We start from the raw sequence: 23,583 nt of genomic DNA, 5'->3' as shown, positions 1-23,583 counted from the left end.
ACGGTCGCCTGCTTTGCGAAGAAACCCTTCCAACAACGGGAGGTGGACGGCTTGGTCTGCAGAATTCTTAGCTGGACCTTCAGTCATTTTCGAAGAATATCGTCAGACATCAGGAATACTGAGTACGCATATGATCGCACTTAGGCCGAATCGTCAAGAGAGACGCACGAGATGATGCGAAGTGCTTTCAAGTGAAGTAAGGAGACTCGGAGGCGTAAGGTTAACCTGCCCAAGTGAGCCGGTGTGTGATGGAGTACAAAGGACTATTCCCGTAATACATATAGTACTATCAAGGTGCAAACGAATCTATGCGTTTCAAGCTATACGAGTAACCACTCGCTGCGAGCGCAGCATCTCGATGGGAAGCATAGAACGCCTTTTGTTCTTACTCAAGAGCTGAGTGAAACGCGGCTGCGAATTATAACATTACTGAAGACTCGCCAGCGAACCAAGCGCGTAAGCCGGCCTTCATATCATCATCAACCTTGTCCATCATGGACTGATACGCTTCGATAGCTACTCCAAAACCAACTACTAGCCCGAAAGAGCGCATGACGCTGTTGCTGGTTTGCGGTTTGCCGCAAGGACTCGAGGTTCCAGCCGAAAAGCTGCGGAAAACATGCAGTTGAGCATGAAATAATTTTTCGGTTGCACATCGAATCAACATACCATGATAAATTCCTCGTACATTAAATGAATTGGCAATTTATAAAAGAAAGCGCTAGCATTGACGGCGACAGTGAAGCGTTCAATGGCTTCGTTGTGGCCCGCGCCATCCAATGTAATGTTTCCCCAGTTGGATACGGAGGTACGCCTAGTGTACGAAGGGCAAAATAAATCAATGACAGAACATGAACCTGGTGTACTCGAGCGCCATGGTACTCACTTCCACGATACGACAAGCAACAGGATCGACATTGAGACGCGCGACTAGCTCTCCGATGCGCAGAATTGCCTCTTGATGTTCACTTGCATTGAACAACGCAATGGACTAAAAACCTCGATGAAGCACGGAGTACATTATAAAAATACTACCTGCCTTTTTCAGGGAAATGCCCTTGGAGATATGGCTGGCCAAGGAGGGCTGAATTCTGACGGACTGTAACATCATCAAAGTTAGCTATTGTAAGGAGGTCATGACGGGTCAGTCTATCTCACCTGAATTGCATCATGCAGCGCACGGTTCCAGTCGCATTTTCGTGCCATAACAGACGCACGATTGGCATAGGCGATGCGATCGTTGGCATTAGCGTCAATATCTAGATTTGGCATCTTTTCAGCGACAGGCCAGCCCCCAACTATGCATGCATTGCGGGTTGTCGAGTTTATAGCGAGGACCTGCGTCAAGCATGCTCGTATTGCGTTATAAGAGTCAGATCTTCAGATGTGGAAATATGCCTTGACGTCATAGCAGACTTGAGCCTTGGCGTAAAAAAAGAGGATGAGATGACGAACAGGCGGGGAAATGAAACCAAACTTACCTGACGTGCTACCTGCTCCTTCATGAGACCACCATCCTTTGGACTATCCTTTAGCAATGCGTCCTCGGATGCTGCTGGCCACTCTGAGATCTTCTTATCCGCACCTCCGCTAAGGATGTACATGTCATCCTTCATTCTCAGGTGACCCGTGGAGGTTGAGTGTTCGAACGAGTTGGACGAGGGGGATCAACCAACGCGTGAGTGGGTCGTGGGGCTCGACGGGCCATTCGGCGGCAGCCTTTATCGCTGATTTGGCACCTCCGCAGATGCTGTGACCAACGAGGACAACTGTTGAAAGCGTATACCTGTCAGAGGGACGATCGAAATATTATCATGGGAAGATTGAGAGACTGACCGCGCTCGACGCCAACCGAGTCTATAGCATAGGAAAGGACGGAGTTAGTGTTGTCGTCAAAGCTGTGGAATTGGCTATAAGGATAGTGAGTATGGTGTGCTCTCAGATTTGAATGAACTTTGGTTGACACATACTGGGAAATGTTCGTGTGTGTAAAGATATCACCAGGTATGGACGCTGTGACAACGGAGGCCGGCGCTCATGAGTAGGAGCAGCCGATCCAAAGGACCCAGATGGCAGTAGGAAGATCTTCGAAAGCGGCTAACGACATAAGGGCATGTGACGAGGCGTAGGGCACGCCTTGGGCGTCTGGGGATGAGTAGCCGAGTCCTTGAAAAAATCAGGATTGTCTTTGATTATGCTTTGCGCCCACTCCTCATTGGCGTTGATCGGGTCCCCTGCAGCATTTAATGGGCGCTGGGACATGCTAAAATGAGTGAGAGGAGAAGAGTAGGGTGATGAGTTTTCGTAGGACAGCAGGACCACAGACGTACCAACTATCCGGAGAAAGTGCCCGGCTTCTTCACGCACTGGTCTTCATTTTCAACTTCGCTCCGGACCCGGCTGAAGTTGACTGGAGCATTCATTCAACAACTCAAGTTGCGGTGATATCGAGATGCGTGCATTATCCTGGATTCAACAGCGGTCGGATTTCAATGCTACGTCCTCAGCCTAGTGGATCGATGCATAGTAAATTGATGAATATTTTATTTCGCCATTGACGCTCACATAAGCTCAGTACTAGTCACGAGACTTTTTAAAAGCCTTGACTCACGTGTTTGTGGCGGTTCAAAATACATAACAATAATGCGCTTAGCGGCGCAGTCCCCGCCCTTCCGCTTATATTGCCCAGTGGTTGAAGGTGAGCACATGGTTATCAAGTGTCAGATAACAAGCTCACTCACGCGCAATCGCAGGGTCACACCGGATACGAAGATGCCTCGTTTGCTGCAGTGGACGTGCAAAGATTTATTCAAGTCTCCAATGGCCTTATCTCTACGCGGTTTCCTAACTTTCTTCGTCTGGCATCTAGACGTGGTATCAACTGGACGGGTGTTTGGACTATGATCAGAGGGCACGCTGATAGAGTTAACCCAGTGTCATTCTCGCCGTGTGGGACTCGCATTGCAACTGGATCGGATGATTGCACTGCGGGTGTAGGATGTAGCGACGGGGCAAGCTCTCGGTGAGCCCCTGCTGGGCCACACTGACTCGGTTACCTCAGGTTCATCTCCTTACCGGATGGGATGCGCATCGTATCTGGCTTGGCCGATAACACTGTCCGGTTGCGGGATGTAGCAACGTGGCGCCCGTTGGTGAACCCTTATTGGGGCAACTGGGTCGGTTAACTTAATCGCGTTCTCGCCAAATGGAACTCGCATCGTGAACGCTGACAATAGAAAGTTAGGTTGATGATGTTGAGCACGGTCGGGGTGTCTTTCTCTAAGCTGCAGTGGTGCGCGTGTTGTGCATTTTACGCTGCTCCACCACGCTAACCTAATTCGTTCCTAGCCGCCCAAGACGCGAGGTAATTCGCCTCCGTTCCAGCAAGGATGCTCCCTACGAGTCGTAACGGCCTTCCTCGACTGCGCTGCGTACATGCGTCCGTCTCATGTCTCCTCAGCTTACAGAACATATGTCCCCTCCATCCAATGACGATAGTGCAATTGCTGCTTCCCGGTCCTGACCGAAAGCTGTCTACCCTCCATAGATTGCCGCATCAATATCATTGTTTCTCGTGTCGAGCAGTTTCCCCAACACTTCATCATGTAACATATCCGAGTGCACATAATTCACTGCATATATCATCTCTTCATCTCGTTTATTCCTAAGATCTGCCTGTGCCCCAGATGCAACCAAATTCCGCTCTTATCGTGTCTCACATCCGCTTCTAATGGGGGAGTTTCGGTCTTTCAATACACGCTTTATCCAAATCCTAACTTTCAAAGGTGTCGCCCTTGCTTCCAGCTTTTTTCTCCTCGCTTCCTCTCAGTTTCTCAGTCAACCCGTGGCCCAACTGGTTTCAGTTTTTCTCCCTCACCAATCATCTTTTTATGTCCATTCTTGTTGTAATCGTGCATCTGAAATATAGTCATCACGCTCCACTAACATCGGTGAGCTCTTACTGCTGAAGTTGCATTCATTCTGTAAAACTGCTCGCGATATGGGGTATCGCTGGACATGAATCGATACCTGTTGCATCGACCAGACTAACAACGTCGAACTCCAACAATCAGTCAATTCCATGTTTATCCGGTATCGCCACTCAGCACCTACCATCATCTACCTGTCGGACGTTCCACCTTCGTCGCAGCCTAGGGCACTCGCAAGTAGCGCTTGGAACGCGCGAGGATGGACGGTTCAGGAATTTTTTGCCCCAAAATTTGTCCTATTTTATCAGAAGGATTGGTCCCTATATCTCGACGATCGCTCTCCCCAACCACAGGGATTCCCTTGCGATCATGCAGGAGATGGGAGATGCGACGGGCATAGATGCACAGGCCGTCGTTGCCTTCCGTCCGGGGACGAGATACGCCTGGGAGAAACTCCAATGGATGTCGGCCCGCGTCACCCCGTGGCCGGAAGATATTGCATACTCATTGTTTGGTGTCTTTGGCGTCAGACTACCTGTCATTTATGGCGAGAAGAAGCAAAACGCGCTTGTGCAGGAGGTCGTAGCTCAGTCGGGTGACAACAGCGCCTTGGACTGGATGGGGCGACCATCTGAATTTAATAGCTATCTGCCGACCGACATTACTTCATACAAAGCTCCACCACACACCCTTCCATCTCTGTCCGAAGATGTCATCGACACGTCAATCTTCTCGCTCCGACATGCTATGGCTGTAGATTTTGTTCTGAAACTTTGCGTCCTGCTTGACGACCTGAACGCGCCTAGTTTCGCGAACTGTGGACTGCACCTGCCTTGCATCGCATTTCGTGCCACAGCAGTCAAACAGGGTCGCGCTCAAGACGAAGAGATATATGAAGTCAAAGCCGAGGGGCTTCATGACTAGCTGATCACCACGACCCACTATGCAGACATTCTTGCTCGTTCGTCCGTGGAATCGTTATCTCCTCGAGCTTCCTGACTTCGCGGAGCCATCTGGCTTGGCAGAGCTGCCTGACGTTACTGACGACACGCAGAGCGAGGAAGGTTATTGGTCCGCGCCCGAGTGTCTCCATTACAGGATTCGCCTGGCGAGTTCCCTGAAGCACAGGAGTCGGTTGATTCAGAACTGGGCGATCGGCTGCTCGCCTTGAGCGGCCATTTCGCGCATTTTTACTAGCGCAACAGCGCGGCGGAGAATATAAGAGAATTGCGTCAGATCATGATATTATTGCACAAGTCAAAGACCTTTCTTCTATCCTGGACGTGGTCAGGACGCTAGAGATATTGCAGCGGCATGCATTTTGGTGTTGCTTATATCCATAATCCAAGAGTGTGAATTTGACGTATGAGACGAGTAATACCCACGGAACATCCTCAGCAATGACGCAACCAGCCACTTCCATACTCTCTGGCCATGAGCTGCCCCGTGGCGAATTGCATGGATGAGGAACATATACTTCATCAAGTTATCGACGGCGTTGTTGCGCTGCAAATGAATGTGAGACCTGCACTACAGCGATAAAAATGAACCGGGCATACCAGTTGACCCGGGGCAAGACGAACATCGAAAATTGGCGGCAACGCACGAGGGATCCATAGGTGGTATGGGCGTGCTTTGAAGGCTGTAGCAGATGATTGGTTGGTGGGTAGTCGAGACTGAAAAAGATGCAGGTTAGAATGTGATGGCGGCCGTTGACGTTGCCGCTCTCTCGTGAATCTGCGTGTACATCCGTGAGTAATGGCCTGCGGTGAGGAAGAGCACTTAGGAGGTAGTGGAAATTCCAAGGGGCAAGCGCAAGACCTATGCGCGGGTGATCGTGAGTTGAGGCACCAGAGAGTGAGGAATGAAATTGATAAGGACTTCTTGAGCCTTGGCGGCATTCTGCAGCTGGAATGCAGTAAGGAGCTCGATATTTTCCTGATGCTCCCTCTTCAGCTCCTTTATCTTGTCGTCAACAATTGCTAGCGTCTCCACCGGGGCCGCGTTTGGAGTGGATTTGAGTTCTTTCAACCTGCAGAACCTCAGCAACCTAAACTGGGATACACAAGGTAAGAAAAAAACTTATGAAGGACCGTTATAAGACCGCTTGGACGCAAGGACATATTGAGCAAAGCAGTGCCTGCTAATGGCCAAGTCATTTGGGTTAGCAGAATGGAGGGGATGTGTAGTGTGGGGGGCAAAACTACTTGGCTTTAGTTTTGCCGGTTATAACCGGCAAAACCGGTTGTTTTGCCAGGGTGGCAGAACTTGGCAAAACTCTAGGCACTTAGCTAGGTTATGTAGACTATATGTATGAGATGACATCAATATTAATTAATGTTGCCTCGTCCCAGCTGTCACCCTCGCCATTGTAATTACATAATCACCTCAATCTCATCTAACAGTTTGTGGTAATATTATTCCTTGTTTGACCCGATCCAACTCATCGAAATCAAAAGCATTTCCCACGAGCTCTTCAACTTCTGAACTTCTTCAGTCCTTTTTTGAGAGCTGCAAATTCAGCGGCAATCACTGCGGAAACGAGATTTTAGGCAGATAAGTCAGAGCGCTCATGCGAGCGAAAAACGTGAATGCAGACATAATTCAGATGTGCAAGTCGTGTTTTCCGATATGATCCTATTGTCGGATTAGATACACAGATAACTAATCTACCTCTGCAAAATTTATGTGTCCAGTGTCGGATTAGAGCCAGCACTGTGTACCTCTCGCTAGTCTAGCGCTTCGGGATTTGCGTTGTATGCGATGTCTGTTTATATTCCGCATATATGGTCTGTCCCTACACTAATCCGGCCTGACTATTTTCTTGTTTCCGCAGTGAGTGTCTGTTTACATGTGTTGCTCCGGAGCGAGGGAGCAAAATTTGCGACATCTCGGATTTACGTCAGTGAATGTCGTCAGGCGAGATACTCTCTGGACCAGCAAGAAGGTCACATCTACATCGCGAGGCTCAATCGAGAGCGGAGGTGCCCATGACGGCGGGTGGACTTCCAGCCTCCATAGGTCTTATGGTGTTGTGGTATCGAAAATTTGCACGAATTTTGCCGAGCGTTTCAAATGTGTCGACTGAGATTACACCGCCGTGCAGATTGTGTTGTGCCGAGATCAGAGAATGTGCGCTCTTGATGAGTTATCAGTGTCACTGCAATGTTTGCATTTACAGTAATAACGATGCGAGCTGTTGTTAACTCGTTCCAGGCGCTCGAAATTGTCGTTGGTCAGTGATGCGAGGGGGCGCCCTCCAGCATGCACCATCTTACTTTAGGGACGTCGTTTTGCATGTTCTCTTGAATTCAAACTATGTTATCAGAGAGCTAAAATACATCTCCGCGAGTCTTGCATACCCTGGAGTTCTACCAAGTTTTGCCACCCCCCTTTCGCACGAGTTCTGCCGAGGACCGGGCACAACCAGTTTTGCCGAACTGGTTGGCAAAACTCGGTAGCTTTGCAACAACACTAGCCCGGATGTGTCTCTCGTGAAACCCGTTTTCCCCTTTGTTCGTTTCTTTGGGTTGTCGCAAACCACTGGCCCCTACCACACGGGTAAGTCAATACTTGCACATCAAACCACACAACATAACATTGCACTTTGTCAGGTCCACACTATTCGTATCCAACCTCCCTTATGATGCAACATCCACCGACCTACAAACAACATTCTCAGACCTAGCACCCGTGCGCTACGCTTTTGTTGTATCCAAGAAAGGATCTGGGGAATCCAAAGGTTTTGGTTATGTATCCTTTTCTATCAAGGAGGATGCGCAGACTGCTTTTGATACCGCGTCGACTGAGGGGATCGAGATCAACGGGAGGAAGTTGAGGGTCAAATGGGCGGATAGGAAGATGGTGTGTTTCGTTGTCGTTTATTCGTGGATGGGTTTCTTATGGGTGGAGTGTAGGACAAGGACACATTTGAAAGCTCGAAGGAGCACCGTCGAACCAGGCACTAAATGTTCGCGAGGGTACCGGTTTTGTTTGCTTTTGGAATAAAGAGGTCGCCGACAAGGTGATCGAGCAAAGCGAGATTTTGCGCGCCGAAACCATGGGCTCGCAGCAAGTACGTCTCACTCTCCGCTCAGCCAACATTTACCCTGCCGTTCATCTTAACACCTGACCCATCTTCAGGCGTAGCTAAAAGTCTTGTACTTCATGGTCGCACTTTGGATGTCGTGAGAGCTGTCACGCGGGATCAAGCAGGTAAACTAAAGGATGAAGGCGAGAGAAGACGAGAAAAGGCAGACAAAAGAAATCTTTACTTGTTGCGTGAAGGAGGTAAGGTTCATTTTATTGTCATCCCTGTTATCTTTGTAAACCAGAAATCTCCAGTCATCTTGCCCAATACGCCAGCGGCCAGCACCATACCACCTATTGAACTGGAGTAACGGACTAATTCATTCACTGCGCGCCGCACGATGTTGCGGACAAATCCTTCCTTATACGTATCGAAGACCCGACTCAGCATTCGCCAGATACCCCTATTCGTTACTGAACGGACTCTCAAACGCCTCGCCCTCCACGCTCTTCGTGCATTCAAAGATGAAGTCCAGAAGGGAGAACGCAACGGTTTGACTCCCGAGAAGCTGGAAGAAGCTACCAAGGAAGCCGATGAACCAGACGACTCTAGCACGAAACCGAAGGTTGGGAAACGATCGCAGGGAAGCAAATCCAAAGGGGTCCAGCAAGACAAAATCGTGCGTCAACATGAACGGGTAGATCCTGTCACAGGAAAAGGCCGCAGCAAAGGTTACGGATTCATCGAGATGCCGCGGCATGCGGATGCGCTACGCGTTCTTCGGTGGGCCAACAACAACCCTGCTGTCGCGCCACTTCTGAGTACCTGGTGGAAAGGAGAGCTCGGAGATCTCATCAAGCTCGAGAAGGGAAAGGGGGAGTCTGATGAAGCTAGACTGAAGCGGATGAGTGAAAACCTCATTTCTTGCTGAAAACTATTTTACGCCCTCTTGCGCCAGGCTTAACCTTTGCGTTTGGCTTTAGTATTCCTTATACATGTGCAAGAACATTGTCGATGTATTATGATCGACTATGATATGATTACAAAACAATACAATATGACAAATTGTAAGATATAGGCTGTGTGGCCGCCCGTAGTACTACTTCCCTGAACGCCCAAGTTGCTTCTTTGCGGCCTTCAGATCTCCCCAAGGTGCTGAGCTGCATCATGATATTCCCCTCCTTCAGTCTTTCCAGCGTTAACAAACTTAGCGCCAGATGAAGGAAGTGCAGCGTTCCATCGCTTCAAGTGCTCACCGAAGGTTGATGGAGAGAAGCACACCTCGGGGCCATAGACATCCCTGAATGCCGTCCTAGCACTCGCACTAGGGTTAGAATGGCCCATGCTACGATGGGCCCCTTGATCTGGCCGGACTTCACGGCTTCGATGACGCGGTATTCTTCGACTTCTCCGAGGAGGACTACAAAAGGCGCTTCTTCACGTGGTGAGCCTACCGATTCCACTTCACCTACAAAAGGCGTGGTGGATCGGGAAGAAGTAGAAAATAGAACAACCAGCCAGCCTGTGACAGCATACATAGGTATGCAAAAAAGATCTAGCGATACATCATGAATAAACAGTCGGACTTTTAAAAATACCCGCGGCAACGCGGCAAATTGAACCGTTACCAATCATCCACCATATGTCGATTCCATCAGATGCGGATGTGTGTACGCCGTGCATTGTGTTGAAGTGTGTAGCGTTGGTGCTTCCTCATAGCGAACCGAAAAGCTGAACAGAAGGACATCGCTGGTGTGGTTGTTCTGTGGTTGTTTATGTTCCCGTTGCACCTAGCACATTGAGTGGGCCAAAACTGAGAGAACAGAGAGGGACGAAATATGTAAATTACAATTCATTGTGTACACTGTACAGTACAACATGTAATTGCGATATTTACAATGAAGGCAGTGAGAATAGGAGCACCATAAAATGATGCGTGTAAGAGTGTTGTAAGCTGTGATGTATGAAAAAAAGCTGGAGGAAAAAAGGCACTAGGCAAGAGCAAGCGAACGGGGGATGAAACTGAGGCAATACGAAGAGTAGGAATTAACATGAGAAGTTGCGGCACGATAATGACATTGAATTGAGGGTAGTATTGGACGCAGGTGTATCAGGGTGTCACAATGGGCGTCCTCGTGAAAGAGCTCTTCGATAGTCGATTTCTGTAGACTCAACAAGAGTTTAAGGACTACAATTGAGTTCCATAACTCTGCGATATATGTGTGACAATGTGAATCTCTGCAAGAATAGGAGCAACAGACTGCGACTCACGAAGCTGTTGAGAGGACAGCTACTACGGGCGTCTGAGTCAACACACAGGCCCAGAGTCCTTGGTCGCAAATCGTAGTTATTGGGTGGTGCATATCGACAGTTTCCATGGCCTACTTCATCCTCTCCTATGCAAAAATGGAAGGGCTCGGCGTGACGGCGTCTTCATTCCTGCTTCAAAGGCGTCTTAATGTGGGAGCGAGCGTAGTTGGAGGAGAGAATATAGGGGATTTGATGCCTACGAAACTTGACGTGTCGTGGTTTGGGAGTAATTGATAGTGACGTTGTGGAGTAAGAGGATGCGGCGGCGGCGTAGAAAGGGATCGCGACATTAATTGATGATGCGAATATCTCGTTCGGTGGGTGCGACGAGGACGGGGAGGAGAAGAGTGAGAATTAAGAGATCGATAATGGAGCTTATAAGTTGTTGATACTCGCGAGCAAGCATCCCAGGACCGGCACCTCCAAGCATACATCTGAGGATCACGAGGTTGATCGCTCCAAACAGGGCGTACTGCGTTCGAGCGAGGAGAGAAGCGAAGAAGTTTTCAGAGGTGAATGAACGTGGGTTGCTGGGGGACGTGGTGATGTGCAATGAATAAAACGTGAGATGCGTCGGGGAATGCGTACCCTGGCCTTAATTAGCAAGGACGTCAGGTGGAGCGTTGCATAGAATAGACGATGAATTAACTACACACTCGATATCATACTCAATGAAATGTCCCTGACACCATATCCGCAAATCAATTCACTAGAATGAGATCATTGTAATCAATAGCTGCAAGGATCAAATTGATTAGCTGCAAGGAACGGAAAAAGGCAGGAGACTCAATCCTCGTAGCAGTGCTGACAGCGTGCCCCATGTGCCATGCGACTCAAATCAAGCTCAACATGCCATCTGGGAATGATTAACGCGGTCTAAGGATTGTAAAAAAAGAGATGAAGAAATCCATAACGCCTTCTACTTTGGATAGCGTACTGTTGGCGTAAGTCTGAAAAGAGTCAACAACGTTGAAATATGTGCTATTTGGGCGTTCATGTTGTTTCCATGTCAGGAGCACTTGAAGAGTATGATTTTGAACGCCTCGATGGCTTCATTAAATTGGTGTGCGCCATGAAGTCCTGCGTGCGTCAACTGTCATACAAAGTAAGACGAGGGGTTGAGTTCGATGACCTGCATATCACCAAATGAGCATAGAATATGAAATGGTGACTGACATTGCACCTTTTCCGCGTTCAGTGCATTGTCCCATAGCATTAGGGGGTACATGTTATGAGGACCTAGCTCACCGGTGGCGCTCACGTTCGTAGCACTTTCCAAACTGATGGTATAATATGTATAGTTAGCCAGTATGACAGCCATAGAAAGATGGACTATACCGGAGGTGTGAGGACAAAGATCGAAGATACCAGCTACAACTTGCCCATGTCATGGATGAGAGCGCCTGTGAGACCTTAGCGGGCGAAGAGGACGAGGTCAGTGAGATTAGCTGGGTGCACAGTGGTTTTGTCAACAACAGTCATTATGCATGAGACTCTGAAAAGCGCAGTGACTTGCAAAGACTCACAAAAGTTCTTGGTCTCCAAATAATCTCTGATAAAATGAGCACATTCAAGGGTCTGCTCAGAAATCTGTCCCAGGATAGTGTGCATCGACGAAATCTGGTGAAGTCTCTTGTCTTCTGTAATGAAGGTGTAAACGTCACACGACTTCTGGAGAAGGTCGAGTATCGCTGTATCGCGATCTGCTTGAACGAGAATTACCTGCACACATAATGACTGAGATATAGATACGAATAAGAGCAAAACCAAACATACTTTTGCGGCCCAAGACAACATGCCCAGCGCCATCTTTGCATATGGATGTACCTATGGAACAGGATTAGTTCAGTTTCATCGAGAGATATGGTCCATACGTCCGCGAGCGTCCCGATAACATTATTGAATATCCTGAGTAGTTGAAGATATGTATCCTGGAAATCATATGCAGCCTCGAGACCCGCTGATGCATTTTGGACGGTGGATGCTCCAGATGTCACGTGTCCCGAAAGTGGCTTCATGAGCTTTAACTAGTGGGGAGGGGGAGGACTTTTATAGAGATGCGGGGGTAGAGGTAAAGGAGGGCGGTAAGGTGCCGGCATGGAATGTGCAAGGTCAGACAGAAAGTTGCAGGGAGGTTGGAGCAACATCGAGCATTGACATTGAAGAGGCGCCTGGAGGGAGAAGGTTGCAGGAGGGAGATGTTGAAGAGATGAGTCTGGTACCTCATATGAGACATCGAGTCCCACAGTTTTTTGTATCTAATTTGCGCAAGGAGAGTGAGTTGAAGGCGCAATTGCATAGCTGCAGCAGGCCGAGAATCCTTGTCAATCGGTACCGTGACAAACTTCGACTGGTCGACGCAGATGATAGACGTCACGATTAACATGAACTGGGTAGGCGTCGGTGAATGCTATAGAAACATTAACAGTAGTACGTACCTCAGCACGGAGGGCGCTAGCCTTTCGCTGGTCGTTTGTAAGTTCATCGAACCTCAAGACGAGCTTCGTCAGCGCCGAGGCGAGTGCTGAACCCGTGAAAAAGTCGCCTTCCTTAATACGAGGGCTGACATCGTAGCCTCAGAGCTCCCGCAGATAGGTGAACCGCGGTTTCTGGACGTCATGTCCGCGGGTGTGACGCAGGTTTCTCGAGGGTAGCTGCAAGGTCAAGGGCGTAGAACTCGGCGCGCTTCGTTCTGAAGGTGTACACAGTGCCAGTCTTCGTCAAGGCCTTCTTCCTCACGGCTCAATTGGCCTCCTCGATCCAGAACTTCAGCTGAACTCCCTTGGCGGTTTACTGACGCATCTGGAAACCGTCGATTGTGTTGGAACGGTCTGCGAACGTGTAGCTCGTTGTTGCTGTTGGTGGTGTGGGACGAGAGAGCGAGTTTTGCAGCACGCGAAAGAGACTTGGAGAACAAACAAAGTACTAGCAGAACACTAATATTGCAACACGACAACAACAACAACGGACGACAAATGTTCCGAACGACCACGTTCGTCGGGAAAATTGGTCATGGCAAGGGACCGTTTTACCCCTTGCCATGACGAAGTTGCCTATCTAACCCTAACCTTAGGCAAACTCTAAACGGGACGCGACTCGTAAGTCCTTTGTACTTCTCCAGCTAGCGGTGAAAACTGATATGATCTAGTCTTCTCCTTTAGAACCGGACTCAGAACTTCCAAAGGCCGTGCACAGTAGGCAGAATGTGCGCTTGAGGCAAATTGCGTAACCTGTATTCAATTTGTTGGTACAAATTCAATGAGCTAATTAACTACTAGTATGCCTCGCGGTCGGTGGCTGCAGCGCTGAGGCCTGAGGCTAGGCTAGGCGTTAACTAACCCTAGACCAAGGCAACAACAACTATAAATTAGTGGGGCGATACCAGGTTCTCTGTTCTTCACATTCACCTACCATCATGGACGGATCGTACGGTACCACCACAAATGTTGCCCCCAGACAGTCACGGTGCCAGTCAAGGTGTACAGCCCTTCAAGAAACAGAGGATAGACAAAGGGAAAGGAGTCGGTTAGTGGACTCCACCGTGATATACAGGGAAGTTATCGTTCATAATCTGCACAGATCGACCAGTCTGTTGGCGATAGCAGTTGGAATCATTTTGCCCAGGGCTCATGTTCCCGTGCATCTGCACCATCAATCGCGATCGACGAGATGGACGATGACGATGAGTTCTTAACATCACAAGCACTCTCAGCGTTGAAAGGTGATACAACAGACTCTACCCACATGTCTGAGGATTCGGAAGACGACGACCTACCTCTAACAATCAGTAAGATCTAATAATGCAGAAGACTTTGTAGGTCCACTTCCAGCTTGCGGTCATCATGATGTGGGCTGGAGTTCTCACGTTCTGATTCAGATGGACATCGAAGATTCCTCTCCGCATAGTGATGCTCGCGACCTTGTCCAGTCGATCAATGGGATGTATCGGGTCCTGGATTTGATCAGTGAACAAGGGAGTGGTGGGCTAGGTATCTTCACTGTCCTTGACAAGCCTTGTCTTCGCTGACTTTTAGTTTTAGTGGACAAAGTTATTATAACGCAGGATTCACTCCGTGCATTTATCAACAGTGTTTGTCCGGGCACATATGTGTCCATGACGAAAGTAAACTTTAGCGCGCTAGACCGCTTCATCGTGAAGCCTGTTGGCGTGTACGGAAGTAAGAGTGAAATTGTGCGACTCCTGTCATCTCTGGGTGTCGTCGACGAAGAATTGTGAGTTCAGTACCAGTCGTCAGAACGACACTTTGATAAATTGTATTTCTGTAGCGCAAAACAACTCATCACGAACCAAAGTGACTCCCACGTTTCAATGCCGAGTCTTCGTTCTGGACTGTACATTGTTCATGCAGTTTGCGAGGCTACACCCGACCAACAGCTTTTCCTCATCTACTGGCCGGAGGATTCGACCTGGGATGACTCAGCTCCTTCGTCTGTGAGACGCATTAGTTTAGACACTGCTCCTAACGAAAAATGCCAGATACCTCATGAAAATGTGTGATCAAGTCACAGCACTCATTTCCCCAGAGCATGCTCGTTCGATCGTATGGAATGACCAGGAAGGCGAAGACCATGATGAGTCTAGTAGGCTGTTCACGTTCGAAGTCGCGAAAACAAATGAGCAGGAGGCAGTCAAGTCATGCCCGGGATTCAAGGTTAGTTCGGTTTATCGAAGAGTGGCTGAGTACTCAGAGCCGCTTACTATATGCTACGTCCAGACATATAACCATGTCGCAGTCTCACCCAGAGGCAACAGTGAATGTCAAATTGCTGAAGCCTGAGTTGTTGTATGGTGAGACGACTCAAGGGTTCATGACCGCGTGTGAGTTACACTCATGATGGGTCCTCGTGTACCGCTGACATCATTTTTCAAGTACCTCTGCTGTTGATCCCCTCTGCACCCCACTGGAAATGAACAGGAACGTAATCCAGCGCGAAGTATGCCAAAGGAAGCCCGTGAAAGCTTCATCATGTCATTCCCTGCGAGGCCATGCCTCACATTAAAGAAACCTTCAAATCGATCAGCAAGGGGAACATTCCGCATGAGAGGCCCAAGAACTTGGTAAACACTCTCTGTAATGAATCCAGTTCCGTCGTCTTGCCTGACCTGGATCCGCGTACCTTTGGTAAAATATTAAAGAGGCGGACGCCGATGCCATCAGCGATGCTCAGTTCCTCACGGAGTTGGATAGTGTCGAAATGCCCCATATCTTCGCAAAAATCGTGGAAGAAAACTAGGACAGCCGCTCTGGATCACTTGAGATCACACTTGACAAAGCAAACTGGAGTTTTGGTGCATTCTGCACTGCGCATACAAACCGATCAATGTCTACTTCAGGTTCAGAGAGAAGCTGCCAGTAATGAAGAGGAGCAACTTACTGAGTTGCGGAGGGCGTTTATCCGTGAAATCGATGATCTTTCGAAGACAGGGCATCATATGTTAGTGGTTCCGCACTTCTTTTGCTTCGCTTTCATCTCAAGTTGATAGTTACACTTTCGTCATCAATTCTGTCGAAGAGACACGAAGACATTACCAATGTAAGTCCAGCTATCCTCGTGCATACCCACTTTGACGATAACAGCACAGATGTTCATCTCTGGCCGAAGGGGACATTTCCAGGATCCTGTCTGTGAATTCTCTATCCATCTCATGTAGTTGATGGAACGCGATCAACATTCCTTGAAAATGGACCCTACCATGATTCCTTCTCCGAAGTTCACTGGGAGGCAAGCGTACTCGTTCAAGTTGCCTCTTGGGGATTCGGTTGTGTCAGTGCTTTTGACATTGTGGTCCTTCAATGAATTGACGCTCTTGGTTTAGGAGAGCGCAACTTCTTTCAGGCGATAAGATCTTACTTGCAACAACTGATCGGTATGCGAACCCAATATTGTTTTCTGGAAAGCCTCCACGCGATTGAAGGCGCCTTGACTCATTGGGGCCGCGGGAAAAAGCTGAATCGCGATAAAATCGGCGAATTTATTCTCGCATTTGATGAGTCAAAACGATTGCTCAGTGTCGTCGCTAGAGAGAGGGTTGGTTTCACAAGCAATTTTCTAGACGGGTCTAACGAACACGCTGTCAGCTTTTGTTGCACATATTTGTTCACTACAGCACCCGTGATTTTCAGGCTTCTGGCAGCGCGATCAACTTAACTCAGTGGTATGGCGAAAGAGTCTCTATCATTCATGCGTGCTTTATCTGTGGTAGCGAAGAGCTACTGCTAGTCGATTCATTGGCACAAGCCAGAATATACTCCCTGACAACGATGCAGTTTAGGTAGGAACTCAACTTGCAGTAAATGATGACTGCTAATATGCGTATGACAGACCTGCAACACTTGATCTCATTCAGATCCCTAAGGCAGTTTACTCTACTCCAGATGGTTCTTGTTTGATCGTCACTCATGTGCGTGGCTCTGAATTGACCTTGACCGCCTATTACTAGAGTACCTTCGAATGGCGTCCCGCTCGAAATTCCGGATCTTCCCCTGAATCAGCCACTGCTTTTGACTTCTCTAATAAAGAGGAGTATTGTACATTTGGTTACGCTTGACATTGACTCGACTTTTAGGATGTCGTCGATTCGGACAAAGCAGCAATTACTCGAAAGTATGCTCCAGATGGTGTCCACATGAACACATACTCAGATCGTCACTCAGGTTCGCCATCAAGTGTCAGAAGATTGTCCAGAACGAACAAGACGCAAACTTCATTTCTCGCCTCCACGCTGGACAGTTGAATATGATCCCATGGTGTGTGCAGCGGTTCTTATGTTTATGTCTACATACAACTTTATTGTTTTTGTAGGCCGGTGATCGAGTCGCAGGAATTTCACCAGTTGTTCCCAGCCCTTAAGCGTCAGTTGGACAAAAAAAAGAAGCTGCTTGGGGATTGGGCAGCGACACCGTCATCACTGTATCTGGCATCAGGCCTGCGTTGAGAGCGGCGAGCAGGCTAGATGTAGTTGCGAAAAAGGCATAAGCTGTATTGAGCACGAATAGGATATTTGCATAAATTACCTGGATGTATAATATCAGACTTGGATGACTCGTCACTGCATGCAATTTCATAGCTTTATGCTGATGAAGCGGAGGAGGTCATGGTCACACCGTGACGCCACTAGTCTGTGTGACAATGGACAAAATTTACGCTGTCTGGCAGTACGAACACCGACGACACCAATATTCTGCCATATTCTGTCCATGAACTTAGTCTGAACGACTAAAAGCCGTAATTTATAGGTGATTGGTCCTCCGAATGTTGTCTCCACCCTCAACTCACCCCTCAACGTCTTCCAGAACAAATCTGCATGGCTCACAGTCCGTATATCCGCCAGGATGTCTCATGATGTCTAGTTCACGTCCCTTCCTCAACATGTTTAATCCAATGAGCCGTACACACCAAGGTTATTTTCAAGCCAACCATCTCGTAGTCGAGGAAAACGAGAACGAAACCGCCGAGGAAGATCTAGAAGCAGGGCACGCGATCACAGGGAAAGAGCACCAAGTCATACGGAAAACACAGAGTATCGTGGGACGGCCAGGGCTCCGAGATGAACATGCTACGGCCCTAACATATGAAAAGAGGACAAAATGTACGAACAGGAATCGGATGATGATGTCCCTCAGCGCTTCATGATAGAGGATTCGTCGGCGTCTGGCTGCCCCTCTAAGGGCAAAGGCCGCTTACAACCACTTTATTCCACACCCGCACGATCGCTTCCACATGCAACAGCGCCTTCTATTGATACTCTTCCTGTGATTTCAACACCCCCTAGACCGTCAGAACTAGACGTCGACGAACTTCCGCAGACACCACCACATCAGCGGCCACAACCATCACCCAAGCCTATGTGTGGGTTGGACGACTATGAACGTGCGCTCTGAAACTGGGTCAACGTCTATAACCTGGACGCATTTCTGCAGGAGGTGTATCTGTACTATGATGGCAAAGGGATTTATTCCATAGCGTTGGCAAGAGGGCTCAATCTCCTGTCAGTGCTTCTTTGTGCGTTCCGAACTAAATTGCTGACTGTTGGTGCGTAGTGCAATAGGATTCGTAATTGGATTTTTTGCCATTCCTACTTGGGTGTGTCGATTACAGCCGTATTCGTGAGGATGCAACTACTTGGCTGTCGGACGTGGTGGTCGGCCACTGATTAAAGTGCGTATTTGCTTCCAAGACAGTTATAATTACGACGTACTAACGCGCATAACATAGGTTCTCTGGATTTACGCTACTCTGCTTTCTGCTTTTTGCTGCGTTCTATGTCTGGCAAAGTATATCTTTTGTCATGCGCTTGGTAAACATGTATAATTCTACACTACCCCCTACGCGTCCCAGATGTACGTGCATTTCAATCTTCACCCTTGTCCTGGTGTTCATACGGTACGCATATAGGCCGACATATCTACCATTGCTTGGCCCGAATCGTGCGCAGGATAGGCGCAATACGAGAAGAAAACCCCATAACAGTCATATCTTCAGCGCATGGCACTAATGCCGCAACGCCAGCAACTGCTTCTCTCATATTGCGAATCGTGTCATGCGGCAAGAGAACCACCTCATCGCACTGTTTAATAAGGACTTGCTTGATCTTCGCGTGCCACTTCCTCCCAGACTTAAACAAATATTGAGGCAAAGTGATGACGGCAAGGGGCGGACGTTAACGAGGGTGTTGGAGTGGAATTTGCGGTTTTGTTTGATGGAGTACCTGTTTGACCCTCAAGGAGGCGTCAGGAAGGTGTTCTTAAATACCAAGAACAGAGCCATCTTAATTGAAGGGTACGCATTTTCCTCAGCTAAGCGCGAGGAATTTACGCTGGTGTGATTTAGGCTTCGTCGACGCCTCATTTTTATGGGTATCTTGAACGCTATCTTTGCACCATTTATCTCTACATGATCATATTCATTTTTTCCACTATTTCGATGTGCGTCACTCCTGCTATAACTCACGATGTCGCTTAACATGCTGCAGGAATACCACAAAAATCCGTCATCAATTGGCAGTCGGCGGTACACACCCTTTGCGCAGTGGAAGTTTCGCGAGTTCAACGAGTTCTCGCATCTCTTCACGCGGCGGTTAGATGCACAAGCAATATGACTATAATCTCAGAGTGGGCAGTACCCAACAATACTAATTCAAAGGCACGTTTCTGTCCTTAACTCATATACCAAAACTCGAGCATGTTTCGTGCAGATCCTAGCCAACATGACAGCCCACGATGCATGTATAGATGGAGACTTGTCTACCGCCGAACAACTACCCATGCAAGAGATCGACACCGGTGCCAACAACCATACTTCCTATGCCAATCATTCCTTCGTTATGGCCCGAACACAGGACTGGGACCGTGCTCTTAAGGATGCAATTAAGGTGAGTTATACACTGATCCTGGCCCCTTACGAAAAGCTAACTCGACGGTGACATAGTCAATCAGTATTCAGCCCTCGTTAACAGGCTATATCTCCAAGGGTATCGCCCTCCGCGAAAAAGGCGACATTCGGGACGCGAGGGCAGCACTCATGTGATCAAGATTCAGTAACTGTTCATCTTCTACTCTTCATCAAGGTACGTTACAATTGCCTATGTGTTGTGTGCTTATCTTTGATTCATTTGGAGACTGATTTTAGGGTTAGGGTCCGTCCTGGGACGGATTCCCATATATGGATAAGCCCTAACCCTAGACTCGCATCATGCTTCGCAGGTACGTCGTATCAGTAACTTAACTTATTCTTCTTTCAGAATCATCCTGACACTCTTGATAGGTACTATCTCGCGACGTCGCGTGAACTCAAGCGCCTAGATGCGGTGTTTCGCTCACCCATCTTTACGTGATTCTCGGAATCCTTGACTGGACTTTCCACTATCCGGACCTATGACCACCAATCCGTTTTCAAACCCAATCACTCATTCTAATATATATGAATGTTCTGGTGCGTTTTTATCCCCCCCTCTTTTGCTTTCGCATTTCATTGTTAACTTTTCAAATTATCTACAGACTATGTTGTTTCGGCCGCATCAGGCTCATTGTGAACAATACGCGCCGCATTGATCGCAACCAGTTGTGCTACCTCCCTAGTACTGACATAAACCGTTGGCTTGCAATAAGATTGGAGTTTGTCGGAGCAGTAATTCTCTCCGTCACAGCTACTTTGGCTGTCTCTGCCGTTGTGACCAGCGGCGTTGATGCGGGTTTGGTCGGTCTAGTTCTGTCGTATGCTTTGAACACGACAAGTTCACTGGTAGGTGGCTTTCTCTCTGTTCCAAATTGGCAACTAAGCGGCCGCAGAACCGGTTCGTCCGCTCCACAAGTGAAGTAGAACAGAACGCGGTTGGCGTTGAAAGTATCATCCACTATGCGAAACACCTTGAGCCAGAAGCTCCTTATGAGATCCCCGGGGATAAACCTGCCTCTGAGTGGCCCACGGCTGGGGAAGTCAAATTCCGGTGAGTTCGTGTTGCTGTGTGCACCGAGCAGCGACAAGGATGCGTGTAGAGCTGAGGGCTGCCATCTACGACAAAGCTCTCAAGCGTCAGGACTACTCAGGCATTATCGACATGGACAAAGCCAAGGAGGCTGCCGACAAAAAAGCGGGGATCAAGCCTGTTGAGAATCCGACTGCGGATGACCCCAAGGCTGGCGCGGATGTTGGAAAATCGTCAATCTAATGGCTGTAGATGCAAACAGGATTGCCATGATGGTATCTGGCGCATATTTCATCTACGGAAGTCAGTTGTATTTGACCTCCCTTGTATTATAATTGATTTTATTGCTGTTGATAGCTCCGTTCGAGATTATTATCGCTACGACCTTCCTATACAAGTGAGGAAGTCCACTCGTGTCAATCAATTCATACATCCCACCATCTATTTACAGTCTTCTGGGACTATCTGTATTTGCGGGCTTTGTCGTTCTTCTCGCTGGCTGGCCCCTGAACAGCTTTGTTACTAAACGCAGCATTCGCATTCAGAAGGGTGTCTCTGCTTCCCGAGATAAACGCATGGCTGTCCTTAACGAGCTCATCAGTGCTGTCAAATTCATCAAGTTCTTCGCATGGGAGGACCACTGGATTAAACGGACCATGGATGCACGAGGGGTGGAGATGAATTGGATGGTGAAGGGTAAATTGCCGCATCGTCGTTTTTTTGGAAGTTGACTGACAGGCCGTTTCACTAGCTCGAATCAACTCGGTGATGTTTTCCACGATGTGGACCTCCGCTCCTATTTTGGTGTCGCTCATATCGTTCTTCACTTTCGTGTACCAAGGCAGGTGACTGTGTCTGTTGCATTCAGACGTTGTGGTCAGAGGCAGATGAGGAGAGACAGACTGCGAATGTTGTTTATGCTTTGTTACTATTGTAGTAAAGTGAATGCAAAGTCCGTCTGTCTGTAGGCAAGCTGTTCGCTTGTTGTGTGTATGATAAGGCTTGTAGTCAATAGATGATCTTGTTATACCACACAAACACAGTATATGAAATTAATAGACATTGAAAAACATCATGAAGGTCTGTTCTAAAGGGAAGGAAAGAAAGTTAATGAATCTGTGCAGCTAAGTGTGTGATGCCTGACAATACAAAGTTGGCACTAACAAAGTGCGTGAACGCTCAAATTGCTGAGTCATCAATTGAACCAGTTGCAATTTTCTATCATCTTAAAGCTGCTCTAGCCTCTCAATACAATCTTAACACTGCTCTCAATACAACACAATGTATTCCATTGACATCCCTGAAGATATCAGGCACTTGCTAGGACAGCAGCTACCAAATATCATAAAAGATCACCCAGAACCCTATGGCCTCCAGTACCTCCTCAAACAGCTTGAAAGTGCCAATCCAACTCCTGATTTGAATAGGAGGGCTAAGAAACGTCCTCAACCTGCAGGTGAGCTATTATTTAGAACTAATCATTCACATAGAACTCATAGATTCTGTCTTCAGATTTTGAACCTTCTCCAGTGCTACAATTCAAGCATGCTGGTTCCAAGCACAAGATCTGTTGCAGAGATGGGGAGAAGCTCAATTACTTTGAAGGACCTCCTAAAAAAAGACTACCTGGGGCAGCAGTAGAGCATTACTTGGCAGAGGAGGAGGAAGAGGGGGAGGAGGGGGAGGAGGGAGTGGGGGGAGGAGGAGGAGGAGGAGGAGGAGGAGAAAGAGGAGGAGGAGGAGGAGGAGGAGGAGGAGGAGGAGGAGGAGGAGGAGGAGGAAGCAGTGGCAGCCAGGGATCCTGCTGGTGTGGTCCAGTGGACTTCTTGTCACCCACCCACCCCAGAGTCTGACATTTTAACCAAGATTGCAGAGCTGGCAAATCTTTCCTCCTCGGGACATATCAGAAGTATCCTAAATCTTCTGGAGAGGATTCAGGCCCCTGCTACCTTTGTTTCAGCCAATAGTGGGGATCTTGGCCTGCATGCTCTAATTCAGAAGTGCAGGTCTAATGAGGACTCTAGCCATTATGTTTCATTCATGTCTATGGTGGACTATATCAAACTAGCCTTTCATCTTGCAAAGTAAGCTCTTTTTACTTTGCTTGTTTGATTGTTAACATTTGCACAGAATTAAAGGCAAAAAACATTCCATATGCACATCTAGATAGAGAAGCAGGTGTAAGTGCAGGCACTGTAGCTGAGTTTGCCAAGCGTGGAAGTCGCTTAGCTTTCATTGCATGTGCAGGTGAGTGATATTATTCTTTTCTTTAGTCTTATATGCTCAAGTGTACCAGGCACTCCATATATATTGCTTCTCATAGCAGTATCAGATATGACTAGTTATCTGACCTATAGAACCAAGGTTACTCACAGAAAGATATCTTCCTTCTGTAATATTCTTTGTTCACCTAAAGGTATGTGTGTGTATTTCCATTTCCTTAGCTAACACTGATCTTGACTAGTTTTTGCCACGGAAGATGGAACTGTCAACCACGTGACAAGAATTGTAGAGCTTTTACGGGATATTCACATTTTATGTGCATCCAAACCCATTAGCTGTCCAATCTTCATCAAGGGTGTAGGTGGTAGTGATGAAGATCTCACCTTATCTTTTGGAGATTTTTCTCAGTGTGAAATAGCATTATCTAGGCTTCCATTCAAGTAAGTTTTATAATCTCTTTTAATTAGAGATATCTAAAGAGCATATATTCTTTAGCACATTCAAGCTACCATGCAGGGAGCCTATTTGGGATCCTTTAGTTTCTTTTCCAGTTGAAGGCCCCCCCCCTCCCTTATTGTTGACTCCTATGCTGAAATGGCTGACCGCCCACTTCACACAATAACATCTCCACTCTACATGCAGAA

The 23,583-nt window shown here is 47.9% G+C and overlaps 8 protein-coding genes across 8 annotated transcripts; 6 read left to right on the top strand and 2 right to left on the bottom strand.

Annotated features, from left to right (window-relative positions):
- Positions 1-1,605: 1,605 nt before the first annotated feature.
- Positions 1,606-2,262, bottom strand: DFJ58DRAFT_668143 (carbonic anhydrase; the record flags this gene model as incomplete). Its single annotated transcript, XM_041382673.1, has 4 exons — positions 1,606-1,769; positions 1,837-1,910; positions 1,971-2,034; positions 2,106-2,262. 4 exons carry the CDS (start codon positions 2,260-2,262, stop codon positions 1,606-1,608), a joined length of 459 nt encoding a protein of 152 aa, XP_041238328.1.
- A 2,954-nt stretch (positions 2,263-5,216) lies between these two features.
- On the bottom strand, positions 5,217-6,052 carry DFJ58DRAFT_733650 (uncharacterized protein; the record flags this gene model as incomplete). The annotated part of the gene is made up of 4 exons (XM_041386323.1): positions 5,217-5,435; positions 5,489-5,605; positions 5,781-5,961; positions 6,012-6,052. The coding sequence occupies 4 exons, from the start codon at positions 6,050-6,052 to the stop codon at positions 5,217-5,219; spliced, it is 558 nt and encodes a 185-aa protein (XP_041238327.1).
- A 1,495-nt stretch (positions 6,053-7,547) lies between these two features.
- DFJ58DRAFT_615370 (uncharacterized protein) lies at positions 7,548-7,724 on the top strand (the record flags this gene model as incomplete). The annotated part of the gene is made up of 1 exon (XM_041380957.1): positions 7,548-7,724. A coding segment is annotated over one exon (177 nt), but the record flags the coding sequence as incomplete, so codon positions are not given.
- A 547-nt stretch (positions 7,725-8,271) lies between these two features.
- Positions 8,272-8,995, top strand: DFJ58DRAFT_860840 (uncharacterized protein). The gene has a single exon (XM_041394024.1). The coding sequence runs from the start codon at positions 8,360-8,362 to the stop codon at positions 8,888-8,890; it is 531 nt and encodes a 176-aa protein (XP_041238325.1). The 5' UTR covers positions 8,272-8,359; the 3' UTR covers positions 8,891-8,995.
- Positions 8,996-13,712: 4,717 nt separating this feature from the next.
- Positions 13,713-15,202, top strand: DFJ58DRAFT_749174 (uncharacterized protein; the record flags this gene model as incomplete). Its single annotated transcript, XM_041387637.1, has 8 exons — positions 13,713-13,790; positions 13,849-14,056; positions 14,088-14,258; positions 14,310-14,502; positions 14,557-14,718; positions 14,768-14,942; positions 15,025-15,109; positions 15,162-15,202. 8 exons carry the CDS (start codon positions 13,713-13,715, stop codon positions 15,200-15,202), a joined length of 1,113 nt encoding a protein of 370 aa, XP_041238324.1.
- A 748-nt stretch (positions 15,203-15,950) lies between these two features.
- DFJ58DRAFT_860833 (uncharacterized protein) lies at positions 15,951-17,306 on the top strand. Its single transcript, XM_041394023.1, has 8 exons — positions 15,951-16,056; positions 16,109-16,159; positions 16,191-16,320; positions 16,371-16,564; positions 16,615-16,693; positions 16,859-16,896; positions 16,947-17,039; positions 17,095-17,306. The coding sequence occupies exons 1-8, from the start codon at positions 15,974-15,976 to the stop codon at positions 17,225-17,227; spliced, it is 801 nt and encodes a 266-aa protein (XP_041238323.1). The 5' UTR covers positions 15,951-15,973; the 3' UTR covers positions 17,228-17,306.
- Positions 17,307-17,470: 164 nt separating this feature from the next.
- Positions 17,471-18,173, top strand: DFJ58DRAFT_860829 (uncharacterized protein; the record flags this gene model as incomplete). Its single annotated transcript, XM_041394022.1, has 2 exons — positions 17,471-17,812; positions 17,872-18,173. The coding sequence occupies exons 1-2, from the start codon at positions 17,545-17,547 to the stop codon at positions 18,171-18,173; spliced, it is 570 nt and encodes a 189-aa protein (XP_041238322.1). The 5' UTR covers positions 17,471-17,544.
- A 2,770-nt stretch (positions 18,174-20,943) lies between these two features.
- Positions 20,944-21,559, top strand: DFJ58DRAFT_617029 (uncharacterized protein; the record flags this gene model as incomplete). The annotated part of the gene is made up of 4 exons (XM_041380981.1): positions 20,944-21,019; positions 21,074-21,113; positions 21,168-21,412; positions 21,468-21,559. Coding segments are annotated over 4 exons (453 nt in total), but the record flags the coding sequence as incomplete, so codon positions are not given.
- Between the last annotated feature and the right edge of the window lie 2,024 nt (positions 21,560-23,583).

This window comes from Suillus subalutaceus (genome assembly GCF_016647625.1).
Source record: "Suillus subalutaceus strain FC151 chromosome Unknown DFJ58scaffold_153, whole genome shotgun sequence".
Classification (NCBI taxonomy): Eukaryota; Fungi; Basidiomycota; class Agaricomycetes; order Boletales; family Suillaceae; genus Suillus; species Suillus subalutaceus.
This window is presented reverse-complemented; position numbering and strand designations above follow the sequence as displayed.

Bases quoted from the DNA above. Each gene is read 5' to 3' on its own strand.
- DFJ58DRAFT_860840 (XM_041394024.1), top strand. From the start codon at position 8,360: ATGTTGCGGACAAATCCTTCCTTATACGTATCGAAGACCCGACTCAGC.
- DFJ58DRAFT_860833 (XM_041394023.1), top strand. From the start codon at position 15,974: ATGGACCCTACCATGATTCCTTCTCCGAAGTTCACTGGGAGGCAAGCG. The intron at 16,694-16,858 runs GTGCGTGGCTCT...CTCGACTTTTAG, and splicing joins CTTGTTTGATCGTCACTCAT to GATGTCGTCGATTCGGACAA. The intron at 17,040-17,094 runs GTGTGTGCAGCG...TTGTTTTTGTAG, and splicing joins CAGTTGAATATGATCCCATG to GCCGGTGATCGAGTCGCAGG.